The 18,420-nt window shown below is 42.7% G+C and overlaps 1 protein-coding gene across 2 annotated transcripts in view; it reads left to right on the top strand.

Moving 5' to 3' along the window:
• Positions 1-307: 307 nt before the first annotated feature.
• TTLL11 (tubulin tyrosine ligase-like family member 11) overlaps positions 308-18,420 on the top strand; it is a 237,765-nt gene continuing 219,652 nt past the window's right edge. Inside the window, exons 1-2 of one of the 2 annotated variants that reach the window (XM_012664401.1) lie at positions 308-842; positions 873-1,247. In XM_012664401.1, coding sequence (XP_012519855.1) covers positions 318-842; positions 873-1,247 — 900 coding nt within the window. In that variant the 5' untranslated portion in view covers positions 308-317. Of the gene's footprint in view, positions 1,248-18,420 lie in introns of both variants that reach the window. The other variant, XM_012664400.1, reaches the window with a different exon arrangement.

Genomic DNA, 18,420 nt, shown 5'->3' on the forward strand with positions numbered 1-18,420 from the left:
TTGCCACCATAAAAAAGTGCCCAAACAAGAAGAAGCGGTCGTTAATGCCCTCAACTCGACTGGGCGTCTGCAGGGCTCGCCCCTTCCAGCAGGAGCTCCCTGGGAACAGGGAAAGGCGATTCCTCTCTCGGTCTGGGGGCTCGCAAAGGATCAGAAAAGGTTTTCTTCCAACGGAACACTTGCTGCTCCCCCAGGGCCTGGGCTTGTCATGTCCATCATAACACTGAAAAGGTCCCCACGCGCGGGTCGGCGGGTGGTTGTGCCTCCGCGTCAGACCGGGAGTTACGCCAGTGAGTGTGGGGAGCCTCTTGTTTGAGATGGATGTCGCTCCCCCCCGCCAGTCCCCAGGCTCAGGAGCCCCAGGTGTGCGCAACAGCTCTCCGTCCTCAACCTCTCCTACAGCCTCTCCTCTCCACGCTCCGCGCGCCCCGACACCTGGCAGGGTCTGCAGGTGGGCGCGCCAAAGCCGCTTTTTGCCCTCTTCCAAGATGGCCGCCGCTGCCTCTGTGACAGGCCTGGTCACGTGGACGCCCTCGCCTATGAGGTCGCTGGGGCTTGGCCGGCGATTGTCCCTTCCCGGACCCCGTCTCGAGGCGGCGACTGCCCTTGTCAACCCGAGCCTGAGCGATCATGGCAACGGGCTCGGGCGGGGAGCGCTTGGCGGCGGCGGCGGCGGCGGCTGTTTGGTCGCGGGCCGGGGCGGCGGAGCGGCGGCGGCGGCGGTGGCACTGGCACTGGCCCCGGCCCTGAGCGCCATGCAGCGGGGCAGCTCCGAGAGGGAGCTGGCGGCCCGGGGGGAGGCGGAGGCGGTGGCCGCTGCCAAAGCGGCGGCCAAAGCGGAGGCGGAGGCCAAAGCGGAGGCCAAAGTGGAGGCGGAGGCCAAAGCGGAGGCGGCGGCGGGGCAGGTCCGCATGGACGCGGGCGCGGCCGGGGAGCCCGAGCGCAAGGCGAGGGAGGAGCAGCCCGAGGCCCCAGCCCCGGCGCAGCCCCGCGCGCCCGAGGAGGGGGACGCTCGTGTCCCCGCGCGGCCACTGTCCACGCTGCCCCCGGCCAACCCGAAGTCGGCGCCGGCGCGGGGCCTCTGCCCGCACGGGAAGCCCAAGAGCAAGGGCCGAAGCTGTAAGCGGAGCTCGGGCCGCCGTTCCGACGAGTACGGCTCTCAGCGTCCCGTCACCGTGGACAGCTCCAAGGCCAGGACCTCCCTGGACGCCCTGAAGATCAGCATTCGCCAGCTCAAGTGGAAGGAGGTGAGGCCCGGCCCGGCCGCGTGGGCGCAGGGGGGTGGACAGGACGGCCTCAGAGGACCCGGCACGGCCCAGGCCAGGTCAGCAGGCGAGGGCTGAGCTCCTGCGGTGCGCCACGCTGGAGCCTTCTTGTCAGCTGCAGACTGCTCATCCTTCAAGGCCTAGCCCCGAAGTCACTTCCTCCAGGAAGGCTTCCTACACCCCTCCAGGTCAAGTTAGCCACTCTCTCCTCTGGCTCCCCTACAGCTCTTTTTATGTCTCCAGCTCTCAGTACTCGCCTCCGCAATGCTTAGATAGTTGTTCATATGCCTGTCTCCTCCACCAGCTTGTGAGTCCCTGGGGCCTGGGACCCTCCTGTCTTTCACTTCTTCATAGAAGTTAAGTGTTTAGCACTTACTGTGTGACTCTTGGTCAGTGTAACAGTTTGTGTTTTGGAGGTAGACAGACCTGGGTCTCACTCCACCCTGATACTTAGCTGTCACCTTGGGCAAGTTGCTTTGCCTCTTAAGCCTATTACCTCCTCTGTAAATTGAGGCCAATAATACCTATCGCTTCATTTTGTTAGTATTAGGAAACTCACTGCTTAGCGTTTTATAGCACAAGTATGCAATAAATAGTGACTTATTTTACCGCCCTATCCTTTCTTCCTCCACCGTCGTCATAATCACGGCTACCACCACCACATCATCTTCATCACCATCATCATCATCAGTGCAGGCACTGTGTTTTATGTTCCAAGGCTTGACATACAGCAGGTGTCAGTAAGTGGTGGATGAAAGGGTGAAGGAAGAGATGAGTTATTCATCCCTGAGCCCATTTTAGGCTGATGGGGGCTAGGAGGAAGCACCAGTGAGTTGGCCGAGTGGATAAAGCCATTTGACTTTATTTGCAGCATATGGGTTATTTAATGTGCTTTCAGAAGTGCTAGGATTTTGATTCAGGGTGGCTGAATGTGGAGACTTCGACCCAGATGGCCTGCTGATGGTAGCAGGGATCTGCAGCAGGCACCCTGAGGATTCAGGCACTTAGCCCTGTGCCTTGGGATGGTAGACATTCAGTAATGGTTTTTTGAAGTTGGACCGTGCAGAGAACTGGCCACAGAAAGGATTGATGTGGTCAAAGTGTTGATGTGAGTCATTTGGTTTGGAGGGAAGTTAAGCATCAAGGCAGGGCAACTTCCAGGTGGGTGGGGTTAGCCACTGGGGAAATCACACGCCAGGGGTCAGGGCCCCCAGCTTTGGGGCTTGGAATTCAGGGGAGAACTTCCATCCTGGGGAAACCTGGGGAAAGCAATGGTGGACTCCCAGTCCTAGGGTGTGTGCGTTTCCAGATGGGCTTCCACATCTGGGCCAGTGATATGAGGCCCAGACAAGGTAAAACTGAACAGCTGGTCAGTGCCATGGTCCTAATGAAAAGAGAATCGAGTGACTGAAACCAGGCCACAGAGTCAGGCTAGACAGATTGGCCCAAGCAGGGCCTGTGCTTAGCTTAACCCTGCGGAAGAGAGAGACATGAAGCAGGACAGATCGTGTTCGTTAGGAGAGATAGGGCTAGATGGACTCATACATCCCAGCCCAGGTTCAGTCACTCATTCTGTAAATGTCCACTATGGAGGTGCTACGTTCTGTGCTGGGCCCTGGGAATCAAACATGCTTAAGATATGACCCTTGCCCTCAAGAACCTTTACAGTTCAATAGAGAATAAAACACAAGTAAAGAAATAATTGTATTAATAGTAATTACAGGGCCATTGCTTCTGCTTCCTGAAATGTTCCCTTTTCAGTTATTTGTGTAGCTTACTCTATCACTTCTTCTGATCTCTGATGAAATGCCACCTCCCCAGAGAGACCTTCCCCAATGATCCCCCACCAGTCTCCAGCCCTTGATCTTCTTTCCTTTTATAGCACTAAACTCCACTTGGCATTTTATTATGTATTATTTGTTTATTGTTTGTTTCCCTCACTAGAATGTAAGCTCCATGAGGGCAGGGGCTTTGTTTTGTTTACTGCTGTGCCAGCAGGTGCTTGGCACATAGAAGTTACTCAATAAATATTTGTTGAATGGATGAATACATTATGTGATGAGTGTTTCTCTACGTGAAGGTATATGTGCTGTGGGAGGTAGAGGAGGGGCACCCCAGAAGGGCTTCCTGGAGGAGATAAACTGGAGCTGAGTCCTGAGTGCTGAAGATGAGCTGGAGTTATTTAGGGGCTGTGGACTTTGGGTCGCCGGTAGAGGGAGCGGTATGGGGAAAGCAGAGGTCGGTTCGCGGCTTTGCATGTATTTTGGTACGGCTGGATCAAAGAGTGGGAGGTGAAATGGTGAGAGATGAGGCTGCAGAATGAGCGGGGTCAGATCACGTGCCACACTATGGGAGCTGGACTTGTTTTGGGAAGGAAGGCTATGTGAGCCATTACACAATTTTAAGGTTTTTCCATTTACTAGCTGTGCTAGTTTGGGCAATTGAGTTAAACTCTTCAGGCCTCAGTTTGCTTATCTATAAAATGGGGATGGGTAGAACTAGTTGAGTGGGTCCCAGTCTCTCTACTGCAGTAGCCACATGATGGTAATATCAGTCTGCCTGAGACCCTTGCAGTGCTCAACCCCATGGGGTGGGTGGCTTCCAGGGCACCACCTGGCACCACCTGTAATTGCCCTCTCTACCCCAGCCCTGCCTTTTTCTCTCACTCAGAAAGCATATTGGCATGTAGATGGAGATGCTCGTTCTCGTATATTTTGAAGCATAATCCACTCACAACAATAAGACTTTACTATGGATGTGTGATTATTTGCTTAATGTCCCTCTTCTCCATTAGTCTGTGAGGTTCTGAGGGCAGGGGAGGTGTCTGACTTGTGTCCCTGCTGCACAGCACATTGTAGGTGCTCAGTAAATATCCATCAAAGGAATGATGGAATGCTTGCAACAGCTCACATCTCATCTTGACACCCTAGAATGTGGCGTTTGAAAAGTGCCAGAGTAGATAAACTTTAAAGTTCCATCCTGCTGTGAATTATGATTATGGTATTCTCAGTACCTCCTACAAAGTTGACTGCGTGAAAAGTAACATATATATAAACCCGGGACTGACAAAGTGCAAACACAAGACCTGCCTAGGCCTATGCTTCCCCATCTGTTGTGGGGGTGATGTTGACTAAGATACTCTCTCAACTCCCAGCACTGACATTCTAGGATTGAGAACTTCTCCTGGGGGTGGGGCGCAAGGGATCCAGCAACAGTGTCCCTTCCGTGTTGCCGCTGCAGGGTTTGGTAGTACCTAGCTGGCTGGCTTTGGCAGGAGCGGGTGGGTGGCCCAGGTAAGAAATAAGGTCACGAACACCAACCAGAGCGAAAGCTCTGGCTCCTTTTGTGGGTGGGTTGTGAGGAGCTGTGTAACATGCTCCACTTAACAGGGTGACACGGAGCCAGCATGTGAGTTCAGGAGTTTGCTCGGCTGCAGGGCACACAATCCCCCTTCCTTTTCCACTTTTCTTTATTCCACATGCATTTAATGACGACGGTGACTATGATAATAGACCTTTATAGAGCTCTTACTCTGCACCAGGTGCTGTTTGAAGTGCTTTACATATATACAAATATTCGATTATCCCAACAACCCAGTAAAGTAAGTGCCTTATTGTGTCCATTTCACAGATGAGAAAATTCAAGTACGCAGAGGTTAACTTATCCAAGGTCATACAGCTAAAAAGAGGCACAGCTAGCATTTGAAATAGGTATTCTATTTGAAAGCAGGCTTCAGTTCTGGGTTCTCCATCGGCGGACCCTGGGTTAGGGGTCGCAGATGTAGATGGGAACGGTATATACTCCAGTCCAGTCTGGGCAGTGAGTGGGTCAAGGGCATGTCCTACAGAGCAGGAACAAAGTAGGGCGTAGGGACCAGGTTTTCTGTGCAGGGTGGGACGGTGTCAGTTTAAGGAGCGTGTTGGGGAGTGGAGAGAGACGAAGAAGGAGCCAGATCACAGAGCACGTTGAAGGGCATGCCAAGAAGCTGCGCTTCTGACGGAGCCTGATCACAGATTGCTCGCCGTATATAGTCCCAGCCTCCCTCGCCCACTCTCCTTCAGTCCCAGTGAACCACGCCAACTCTTGGATGATTCAGTTTGCAGTCGTATCCATTCTGGTTAGGTCTAATTTAACTGTGTCCACAATGTTGAATTTGCTTCTCAAAGGGAAAATTCGCAGATGTTAGTTCTGTAAACTTGTAGATAAGACTGAAGTTTTTGCTCCAATAGCAAAATCATGTTTACAGAGTCAGCACTGAAGCTGCGATGTGAAAGAGAGGGAGGGCGCCCGGCTCATGGCAGTCGCTCAATATTTACGGAGCTGTACGGCCCCTTCCAGTCCTGCGAATTTCTCTGCCTGTCTCCTGCATATTCCTTTGTCACTTTGCCGCGCTCATTAATGAAAACCTAAGAGGAAAGACACCAAAGAGAATAAATGCCACTTTTGTTGTGAGCTGCCCCCTTGGAGATATAGGTTGTGTACATGTGCACAGTGGTGCCATGGACACCAGCTGCCGTGAATGAGGGCTCTGAGAGATTCGACAGCGGGAGCTTTGTTGGTGACAGTTTGCATAAGCCCCTGTCGTGGGATCTATTACAGTCTTGAGTTCTGTTTTCAGAGACTCCAAATCATGCGTTGTTTTCTGAAATTTATCTAGCCTTTCTTCAGAACATGTATACACTTACTATATTTTCCTATTTACAACTTGTATAATGTTAGTTACTGCTTGTTAAATATCTATTAATATTATGTGCTAAGCATTGTACTAAATGCTTTATGCTCATTAAAACTGCATCGAGCATTTACTATAGATTATTTAATCCTCACAGCAGTCCTCTGAAATAGACTCTATTGTCATTTCCAACTTACTGATGAGGGAACTGATGCTTGGAGACAGGTTGGTACAGGGCTAGCCCAAGGTCTAACAAGTGGCAGAGCTGTCCAGGGTCTGTGCTTGTGGCTGGTTTTCAAACCTATAGTGTCGTCTTTGCTAATCCTTCGCTATTAATAACAACTATGCTGCAAGGAGTTATTCTATTATTGTCATCATCATCATCATCATTATCATTCCCAGATAACAATTGAAGAAACTGAGGTGGGCACAGCAAGTAAGTGAGAAAGTCAGTGTTCAAACGGTAGTGTTTCTGGTTCCAAAGCCCACTTTTAGGTATGTTTTATAATTATCCACTTCTGAACCCTCCCATTCCTCATCTGTCACTCTCAGCGACAGTGGAGTCACTCAGAACCAGGACAGCAATGATGCAAATAGGACTTAAAATACAGCACATTGAAATATACATCCTGCCTGGCAGGGGGAGCACTTTGTGTCTGCCAAACCCTGGCTTGCCACTGCCCACAGAGGAGACGCAATCCCTGTGCCGTTTGACTAGCCGAGTTGCCGCCCTCCCCCGCAGAATGTGAGCCTGCTATTTGAATCCCTCTGTCTCAGATTCCTTCTGGAAGAAAGCAGAGGATAAAATGAAAAATTGGGTAGTTTAACCTTCCCTCCCTTTCTAGTTTCAATGATAGTCATTGCAATTTACTTCCCATTTTTTGAAAACAGCATTCTATTTAAGAACGGTTTATGCCCTACTCCATCAAATGTTCTCCTTTAACAGACATGTTATTTTAATGTCTAATCCATTGGAATTTTTCCTTTGCAAGTGAAACTTGTCATAACATAAAAATCACAATTCACTGCCACTGTTACTTGAACAATACAATACATGAAATAGCTTTGTGAATCCACACTAACTCTTTAAACAGGCCTTTAAAAGACAGTAAATTCCAAGGGCTCATATTCAAGTTCTATAACTACTACAAATTAAAATTTTGGTGTTTTTTAAAGCAGGTATTGTAATTCTTAGGCCGCTTTGTTTGTTATAAAGCATATGCCATGTATTGTGCCTGAATTTTGGTAGTGTTTCAGATTCTGGTTTTGTATCAGCAGAAGTTGAATGCAACAATTCAGTCACACATTTCATTTTTCTTTCGAATCTATTCCTTGAAAAGAACATATTGTAAAAGTAATCAGCCACTATTTCAGTGCCTTTTCTAAGGAGGAAGTGTTGCGTTCTGGAGTTAGCACAGGCTCGGAAGTCAGAGAGATGTGGGTTAAAATCCTCGCCTCTAATTGCTGTGTGGCTAAACTGGTTGTGCACTAAATACAGAACCTCAGTTTCTTCAACTGTAACAGTGGATCAGGGATGTCTGTGTTGCAGAACTTTTGTGAGAGTAAATGAAGGAATGTATGTAGATTGCCTTGACCCGATGCTTGGCACACTGTAGGTATTCCGTTAGTATTGATTCCTTTCCTTCTGCCTTCTATTGGGTAATTACAGACATTGGTTCTTTGATCTATTAATATATTTTTTTTAACTAGGGGAGAAACTATGATAGAATTTAGTCTGCACATATATAGATTATTGGTTAACCAGAACAGATATGACCAGCTTATTTGACTCATCTAACAAATATTTTGAGACCTGCTTCGTGCCAGGTTGTATTTGGGCACTTGAGATACAGAAGGTAACAGAAACATCCGAAGATGGCTGTGGGATAAGGAACAGTTACATTTGGGTGAATGTCAGCTTGATGTTGTCTAGGTTTAAAATCTTTAAAACAATCTGACAGTTTTTTTTCTTTTTAAATCTATTATACTTTTAAAGTTTGATGAATTTAATGAAATATTTTAAAGTTTCCATTCTAGAGCTGGTGCCCGTCTCATACTTTGGTGTATTAATTATATACATCACCACGAGAAACTCATTTTGTCTATTTGAGTGACATCAGTATCTTGACTTTGGGGTCACAAAACAAATGAGGTGACTGTTTCACAGGTCGAAATAGTCGGAGGTGGTTGGAAATGAACATTTCCATCAGCTGTGTGGAAGAGACCAACTTCCTGGGCTGATTTCACTGCCTTTTCCTTTCATCCCTGGGCAGCCCTCTCAGGGATCCTGGAAAGACCACAGCCAGACGTGGGTTTGAGTGTTGGCTCTGTCACGTAGGGACACTGGACAAGTTGCCACAGGTTCCTCATCTCCAAGAATGAGCATAAGATACTTGCTGGGGTTGTTGAGAGGATCAAGTCAGCAAATCTTTAAAGTGCCTGGTACTTTAAGAATCCATGTTGGTTTGGCTTTCCCTCTGATGAAGTTCTATGACATTGTAATTAAATTTTGTAACCAAAAAATCGATGGTGTGAAAGGCAGATAAGCATGCTGTTCCTTTGATTAGTTGTGAGCTCCTTTCCTTGTGGCTGCTCCTCTGAAGCTGAGTCGTGTCCCTGAGATTCTTCCACAAAGGTTATTGTTTTCCTGGAGAGAATAATTACCCTGTTTCTCTATTCCAAATGTGCTAATATCTCTCCCTGCTCACATCAAATCGTGCCTTGCTTTGACAGCTGCCTCTGCTGCCATTGTGTACGCATTTGTTCCCCTGGATGTTTTCGAACCATTATTTAGTAATTTTTATAAATGCTTTGTAAGTCCTAGCAGGCATTTCTGGCAGATCCTTCCCTTCTCCCATCTGCCTCTCTGTCATCTCGGTAAAACCTTCCCGTCCTTGATGAAGCTAGATGTGGAAGCAGTTTACCTCCTGTGTAGTCTTCCCCGGGTAGAATTTTACTTTTCCAATAAGTCCTTTCACACTTCTGCCTAGAACTCTGATGAAGGCCAGTTTTCATATTTTGTTTTCTGTGCTCACAGGAAGATTTTATTTCTCATTGTGCCAGAACTATGGTTTATTGGTATTTTAAAAAGCAACAATAGACACTTTTCTGGACATCTTACATTATTTACAAATACCTTTATTGAAATTCCAGGAATAGTATGTGCTTATAAAAATTTATCCAGTTCCTAAGCATATAAAATAAAAACTGAAAATATTCACCTCCAACCCCCTCCTTTCCCCTCTTCCCCTCTAATTCTACTCCTTAGAGGTAACACCAGGATTACAGTTTGATATCTATTTTTCCAGATTTTTTTTTTCTTGTATGTGTCAGGATAGCTAACTTGTGCTATAGTAGCAAGAACCACAAAATAGCAACGGTTTAATACGAGGAAAGTTTATTTCTTGCTCATGTTGTGGGTTCAGTGGGGGTGGAGGGGCCTCATCATCGTGGTTATTCAGAGACCCAGGCTTCCACTGTGACACTTGCTTCCCTGAGTCACTAAGGGAAGGGCACCTGGTAAATTTGCACTGGCTTTTAAAACCTCTACCCAGAAGTGACACATCACTTCTGCTCACATTTCCTTCACCAAAGCAAGTTATGTGGCCATGGCTAACCTCGGAGGGGCTGGGGCTGTGCAGCCCTACCATGGGGGTGAAAGAGGAGAATCACAGTGTTGGGTAAAGTGTGCTAGTGACCACCATGATATTAATCATATGTAGAGACAGAAAATGTATATTGTATTTAAATGTAAATATCCATATTTTTATTGCATCTTTAAAATGCAGCACTTATACCATGTATATAGTGTTTGGCAACTGCTTTTTTAGCAGTACCCTGTGGACATCCTTCTCTGTTAGTACGTATAGATTCATTTCATTTTAATAACCTAATAGTCCATTTTATGGATGTACTACAGTTTATTAATGGATATTATTTCCATATTTTTCTTTTCTGTTACAAAAGGCGGTACAGTAAACATCATTATTCAGACATTTTAAGTGTGTATTTGTGTAAATACCTCTGTAGGATAAATTTCTAGGAATTGTTGGGTCAAAGGGTGTATATGCACTTTGTATTTTGACAGTTATTATCGAATTGCCATCAGCAGTATTTGAGACTGCCTGTCTTCTCATATCCTCTCTAATGCTGTATATTATTAATCTTCTAAATCTTTGCCAAAATGATAGGTAAAAATATGTTTTTTTTAATTTACATTTCTCTGATTGTCAATAAGGTTCAGCTTTTTGCATAAGTTTATAAGTCATGTATTGCTTCATCTGTGAAATGACTGAATGTATTTTTTGGTCATTCATCTTTTGGGTTATGTTTGTTTATGTTTTTTCTTTTTGGTTTGTAAATATCATGGATAGTTACTTTTTATCTTATATGTGTTGTAAACATGTTTCCCTGTTGGTTATTTAAACATCTAACAGATAATCATTTGCCTTGCATGGTCTACGTTATTGTAATTAAATTTTTTTCCTTCCCATTTGCTAAAAACAGTCTTTAATTATTATTGACTTGTTAGCTTAAGAAGGCAGCAGAAACACAATTCTTCTTCCAGGTGCCATGAAACGTCTAGTAAGTTAACAGGCTGCATGGAGAGCCTCAAAATCTTATTTACATTTTCATGGAATTGGATATTGTATTTGGAACTTTAACATGCATTTGTCTAACTTGAGTTTTCCTTTGTGCAGTAAATAGGGTAGATTTCATTATTTCTGGATTACAGATATCAGTGCAATATAGGGTCGGATTTGGATTTGAATCCCCACTACTTGTTAGTTCTGTCACATGGGGCATCATGATACTTATGGGGTTGCTGTCCCATTTTAATCACACGTAGTGTGTATGGCAACATCAGTCTGCAGTCAGTGTTTGCTCTGTTAAGAGACAAACAGCTTAGAGCTGGAGGCCGGCTCTCCCGGCTCTCGGGTCAGGTGTTGCTCCAGTGGCCTGTACCCCACATCTGAGCAGAGTATGGGTAACGGAGTATCCCGTCCCCTTAGAAATAAGACCATCAAAAGTTAGTGTTTGTGTAAGTCCTTCAGTGCAGGACTGGGCTTTAAGTGTTAGTTTTATTTAAAAAGCACATTTCTCTCTTATATAAATAATCCTTATACACTGCTTAAAATGTTAAAAATATAGAAAAATATTTGAAAAAACATTTATAGTCCCACCATCGAGATGCAATGACTGTTTTCACTTTGAAGCATTTCTTTCCAGTATGTCTTCTGGGCATATATTTTTATGTTTTGCAAAGCTGATATAATTTTATTATATCATTAACATTAATGCCTACATTATAATTTAAACATTTTTCATTGCTATACAACTTTTCATAAATGTCGTTTTAATTGCTACAATGGATCTCACTCAGTTGGATATATTTCATTATTTATTTTCCTGTTATTAAATGTTTAGATTGAATCCTTTATCAAAAATTGTTCTGGAGTGTTTCTTTCCTATATTTCATATTATTTTTTAAGATAACCTTCGAAAAATGAAATAACTGGGTCACAAGGCATGTGAATTTTAAGGCTTTTGGAATGTACTGCCAAACTGCTTTCCAAAAGAGTTTTATCAGTTTATATTCAACTCTTACTGTGTGAGGGTCCCTATAAATACTTACTTTTGAAGAATATCATGACAAATATTGAAGAAGGGAGTGAAACAAATGAATCTTCTCCAACCTATGGGTCCTGTCTCCACCAAATACTTAATTCTAATCATCAGGGCATAGTTCAAATCAGGGCATTTTGATATGAGTATTTTGGTGTAGCCACTGTGTCTAAATTAAAGCATCCATGTCAAAATGTAAAGTTACTCTTTTTAATAGTCAAATCATGTATTCAGTAGACATGCTTGACATTTTCTCCATCCTTGACCTTCTCGCCACCTCTAAGTTACTTAGCTCATCCTATGATCTTCTACCACAGGGTAAGGCTTAAGCATTTCACATACACTTGGGCAATAAAACTGCTCAAAATTTCAACAGATTATTTCCTAGGTTTTGTCAAAATATCTCTGGTGTAAAAAAGGGGATACATTAAGAGCTGTATTAAAATGTCATCTGCCGTCATTAACCATTAGGCAAACGACAATCAAATCCACAGTGAAATGCCACTGCATACCTTCTAGGATACCTGCAACAAATGAGACAGACAGTATGTGCTGGTGAGGGTGTGGAGAATGGTGTGTCCGTCTTGAAAAACAGCTTGGCAGTTCCTCCGGTGTGAAACATGGAATTACCACATCCTCGCAATTCACTCCTGATACATACCCAAGGGAAGTGGAAACATATGTCCACGGAAAAACCTGTGCGCTAGAGTTCATAGTAGCATTATTCACAATAACCAAAAAGTGGAAACAATCCAGATGTCCATCAGTAAAATGTGGTATATCCAGACAGTGGAATATTAGTTGGCCATAAAAAGCAGTGAAGTACTGACACATGCTACAGCATAGGTGGACCTTGAAAATATTATGCTAAGTGAAAAAATCCAGGCACAAAAGACCACATATTATGTAATTTCATTTATTAATATACGAAATATTCAGAATAGGGAATTCTATAGAGAGAGAGTAAATTAGTGGTTTCTTAGAACTAAGGTTAGGGGAGGATTTTGGTGTGAGAAGTGGGGGGTGACTGCTAGTGGGTATAGGATTTCTTTTTGGGGTGATGAAAATGTCCTAAAATTGATTGTGGTGTTGATGACACAACTCTGAATTTACTAAAAACCATTGAATTGTACACTTTGAATTGGTGCATTGTATGGGATGTGAATTATATTTCAGTAAAGCTGTTAAAAACTGTCATATGCTCATCCCGTTCTTGTCATTGAATAGTACTTGTTTCCTAGGTCGTCACTGGAAATATGCTTGAGGGAATGAAGTGAGTTCAGTGTCACCTGTTAATTTTGCATTGCAGTATTGCCTGTTACTGGTATACTGACTCCTTGGACACTTGGAGCTAACGACATCCTGTCCTGGTTGCATAGGTAGTATGCTATCTGGTTGCAGCTGTAGCAGCACTCCAGACTTTCTTCATAAGAATGAATTTTGGTTTTTTGGGGGGAAATTTTGAATATTTTCCTGAAGAATAAAGTTCAGATTCCTTATGAAGGGCCCATGTGAAGCTTTCCATGACCTGAGATGCAATATGTCATGGTGGTTGAAAGCATGGGCTTTGGGCCCTCCCAGATACGGGTTTGAAACAACTCATTATGTAACTTTTGGCATATTTTACTCAGAGCCTCAGTTTATTTATCTATAAAATGAGTATAATATAACCACACTTCATGGAGTTGTTTGTTGCCAGCATAAAAAGATATAATAATTTAAAGCACTTAGCCTATAAAGCCTAATACATAATGAAGACTCAGTTGAATTTTTTTTAATTAACATCTGGCCCTAAACTTCTCTAGACTTACTTCCCATCTTCCCTGCCTTGAACTTTATGCACTATTGACACCACACTGCATGTGATTTTCTTGAGCTTTCATGCTGTTCCATTCCTCTTCACCTTTGTTCAGGTTTTTCTTTCTCCTTGGAGTGCTCCCTCCCTTTCTTTGGCTAACTTTTACACATCCTTCAAGAATCAGCTCATGGTTCATCTTTTCCATCATAAGTCTTCCCTGACTCCCACACACCCCTCCTTCCCCCAGGCTAAGTCCCCTTCCTTTGTCACTTGGAGTGTTTTATATTAATCTGTATCTCAATTTGATTAGCCTTTTTTTTTTTTTTTTGAGACAGGGTCTCGCTCTGTTGCCTGGGCTAGAGTGCAGTGGCGTCATCATATTAATAGCTCACTGCAACCTCCAACTCCTGGGCTCCAGCGATCCTCCTGCTTCAGCCTCCCGAGTAGCTGAGACTACAGGTGCATGCCACCATGCCCAGCTAATTTTTTCTATTTTTAGTAGAGACAGGGTCTTACTCTTGCTCTTAGGCTTGTCTCAAACTTCTGGCCTCAAACAATTCTCCCACCTCAGCCTCCTAAAGTGCTAGGATTACAGGCATGGGCCACCATGCCTGGCCATGGTTAGCTTTTTCAAAGAAGCAATTTTTTACTTTATTGCATCTTTTTTTTTTTTCTATTTCATAACTTTCTGCTCCTTATTATTTTTTTCCATTACTTTTTGAAGTTCATTTTATTATTCTTTCCCTAACATTAAGTAGGATGCTTTGCTGATAAAAGCATTCAAGACTACAAAATTGCCTCTAACTACTGCTTTAGCTATGCCCACGAGTTTTATTGTGCAGTGTTTTAAAAATCACCTTGTAGTTCTATGGATTTTACATTTTCATGAAGATTTCTTTTTTGACCCATGGGTTATTTAGATTTTTGTATTATTTAAAAATTTCTAAACACTTTTTTTTTGTTATTGATTTATAACTTAATTGCATTGTGGTTAGATGTTCTTTCTTCTTTTACTTCTTTCTTTTCTTCCTCCCTCCTATTCTGTGTCCTTCCTCCCTCCCTTCATTTTTTTTTTGCTATTTTTTTGCTTTATGGCCTAATTTGGTCAGTTTTTGCAAAATGTTCCATGTGTGCTTGGAAAGAATGTACATTCTCTAGTTATTGAATGTAATATTTTATATATATACATTACATGAACTTGTGAATCATATTATCTGAATTTTATAGCCCCATTTTTTTGTCTAATCTATTAATTGAAGAGTTATGTTAATGTTTCCCTCTATGATTGTGGATTTCATATTTTTTTTAATTTATCTTTTTTCTTTTAACATTTTTCTCTCTGTACTAGCCTGGAAGTTATACCTTCTGTTTTTATTCTTCTAGTGATAAGCCTAGAAAATCTAATATGTGTGTATAATTTCACAAAGTCTAAAGTTAGTATCTTTATTCTCTTTACAACACAAGATCTTAAGATGCTTTTTCATTTTGACCACATCCCTCTTACTTATATGTTTTTTTGTCCAATATTTTAGTTCTATCTTATTTTATGCTTTTTTAACTTCATAAAATGGACATTATTATTATTTTATATAGTCTCAGTGTCTTTTAGATTTACCCACATTTTTCATTTTCTTTCTTTCTTTTTTTTTTTTTTTTTTGAGACAGGGTCTGGCTGTATTGCTCAGGCTGGAGTGTAGTGGTACAATCATAGCTCACTGTAACTTCAAATTCCTGGGCTCAAGTGATCCTTCCGCCTTGACCTTCTGAGTAGCTAGGACTACAGCTGCAGGCCACCACGCCTGGCTAATTTTTCTATTTTTTGTAGAGACAGGGTCTCACTGTGTTGCCCAGGCTGGTTTTGAGCTCCTGGCTTCAAGCGATCCTTCCACCTAAGCCTCCTAAAGCGCCGGAATTACAGGTTTGCGCCACCATGCCTGGCCACATTTGCCATTTTCTTTTTTATGCTGTTTTGCAACCCAGACCTTCCTTCTGGGATCATCTTTTTTTCTCCTGGAAGTAATCTTTTAGACATTCCTTTAGTGAGATACTATTTGTAATAAACTCTATCAGCTTTTATTGTTCAAAATTACCTTCATTTTGTCCTCATTCTTGAAAACTGTGCATACGGTTCTAAGCTGATAGTTATGTGATCTCAGCACTTTGAAGATATGCCATTGTTCTCTCATTTCCAATTTTGCTGTTGAGAAGTCAGCTATTAGTCTTTTTCTTTTGCTAGTAAAGTGTCTTTCTGGCTGCTTTGAAAACCTTCTCTTTGTCTCAGATGTCTTTGATGTCACTAAGACATTTCTAGGTGAGGATTTCTTTTTATTCTGCTTAGGATTTGTTGGGATTCTTATCTCTGAGGTTTGGTATCTTTTATCAGTTCTGGAAAGTTCTCTTCCATTTTCTCTTTCAATATTGTCTCTCATCCAATCTTTCTCATCCCGTTTTCGAGTCATGATTTAGATGTTAGACCTTTATTTATGGTGATCTCATGTTCTTAGGATTTTTAATCGCTGATAATTCTTTGAGGCCTGGGTTTAAAGTGAGGTTCTTCATCTTGTGCTGATGCGTCAGAGGGCCCTACTAACCCAAATTAGTAGTTAGTTATTTAAGTTTTTTGGTATTAGGCTTTTTAGGTTATAGGCATAGTATGAATTCTGACTATAGACTTGCATTAGGAAGGTATTATGCTTAGACATTCTGAGGGTAGACCTTTTTCCCTTTTATTTTACCTTCCCTGAGACAAGGCCAAGACAAAGAAGGTTTTCTTCTAGTTCACCCACTGGGGATGTGGCCGTTCAAAGGGCCTGGCTTGGTATGGAAGTTTCCAATCTGATTCTTGCCTTGCCGGCAGGCATTCAAGAACCAGATCACATGCAGGGGCCAGACCATTGCCTCAGTGTGCTGGGGACAAGATAATTACACTTGCCTTTTACAAAGCTCACTCTGGTTGCCCTCTGGAGAATGGATTACAGAGGGCTTTAAGAGTGGAGGCAGAGAGGCAAGTTAGGGTGCTGTCGTAGACCTCAGGGGAGAGATGATGCCCCCTGGGACGGACAGGATGGTGGTAGGTGGGGAAGGTAATGGATTGAGATGGTCTGTCTCTTCCCATGAACTATGAGGTATTCAGTTCCAGGAAGCTTGTCTCAGCCATCTTTGAGTCCTCCAATATCTGGCATGGAGAAGGCATTCACTAATGCTGATTGAATTGAATTATGGAATCAATTATGGTTCTAGTACTGTTTTTTTTTTTTTGCACTGCCTTCAAAGTGACTATTTTCTAAAGGGAAATGACCTAAAGGGATTCCAGGCAGTGAACTCGTGCCTGTCTCTGGCATTGCAAGGCTCCAGCCAGAAATAGGGGGCCAGCTGTTTGTAAGCCCTGCAAGCTTCAGGCTTTGGCAGGGCTTGTTTTCCATGATGACATAGCTTTCTTTAGCCTGTGCACTTATTCATTTCTTAAGGAGTCTCAGGCTCTGTTTGAGACTAGTTACACAAAGCCTTACCATCTCACTGTATTTTTATGACATTTTCTCAGAAAGTACTAAACTTTATGACTCTCTAGGCAAATTGCAAAGATGTTCCTCTAATGATATGTTATAGCTGTGAAAACTTCGAAGGTGTTCTCGGAAAAAGTGCTCTGTGTCTAGGGAATGAAGGGAGAGGCACGTGGGCCCTGCTGTGTGACAGTGTCATAGGCTTCAGCTGGTCTCTAAGAACTGTTGTTCTAGCAGTTATGCAATACTGTTTCATTAGAATGTGCAGAAGTATTTCTAGAAAGTATGGTGAAGTAAAGCATACATATATGATTTTAAGTTCTGAGGCCTGGGAGGTCTTTACTTTATTATTTATTCAACAAATATATGTTGAATGTCTACTAAGCCCAAGGCCTGTGCAAGGCACCGGTAATAAAGACATTATCAGACACCATCCCTGTCCTGGAGCCAGGGCCACTACTGGCCCAGCCTGTCCTTTTGTGTGAATTAGAAAAAGGTGCCCCCTTCTCAAGGGAAAAAAATGTCAAATTAGTCAATATACTATGTATATATCAATAGCAAATTTGTTATAACAATGGATTATTAATGGTAAATAAATATTAGTTATTAAATAATATTTACATAGTAACATAATGAAGTATTTGTTGATTTGAACTTGGAATTCAGAGGTATCCTGGTACAGTAAACAAACATTAGATGATTGAATTGCAATATGAAACTTCATATTTAACCAGTGCACTAATACCGGTGAGAGATTTAAAAAAAAAAAAAATTAAAGGAACTCACCAATCATCCATCAGATGTAAAAGCAGATCCTTACACAGGCTATTTTAGATATGATTAGATCAACAAGGTCTTTTGATTATCAAATTTGTCAAAGGGGAACAATACATATTGGCTTATTAAAATAAGACACACGACTGCCATCTACTAGAAAATTCTCATCGTAAATATAAAATCATCTGATGTTTATTTATTGAACCAGAATATTTCTCAATTCTTAGTTTAAATCAACAAGTACTTTCATGATGACAATATGTAAATATTGTGCATTAACTCATATTTGCTATTGTGAATAGTCCATTTGTTGTAGAGTTAAAGACATAATTATAAAAATATTCCAAATGCGAAAGATGCCTACCTGTGAGCAGCATCATGGCACTCTTGTGCATGACTTAAAAGGCCACACGTGGTAGCCTTGGAGGTCCCAGTCTTGCGGGGAGCAACATAACTGATGAGTCCCATGGGGGCTGCCAAGAGTTCTATCAGAAGTGTGTCCGAAACGTGGTGGGAGGCAAGACGAGGTCAGCCTGGGGATACTGAGAAAGGATTGTGTGAGTGAGAGGCTCCCAGGCAAGTAAGCTGCATAGTGTTTTTGACATATTTTGGCTATTAAGTAGCCTTTAATCCTCCTTTCTGGGGTCCTGCTACTTTCTAGGTAGGTGAGATAGCAGTGTTCCAGATTGGTGAGGTGTTTCTATCTTTACATAGACTATGTTGATCTTTCCACCTGCCTGCAACTTCTTCTGTCTTCAGGTCTTAATTTAAACCTCACTTTCT

The sequence above is a fragment of the Propithecus coquereli genome, unplaced genomic scaffold, assembly GCF_000956105.1.
Source record: "Propithecus coquereli isolate 6110/MARCELLA unplaced genomic scaffold, Pcoq_1.0 Scaffold89, whole genome shotgun sequence".
NCBI classification, from domain to species: Eukaryota; Metazoa; Chordata; class Mammalia; order Primates; family Indriidae; genus Propithecus; species Propithecus coquereli.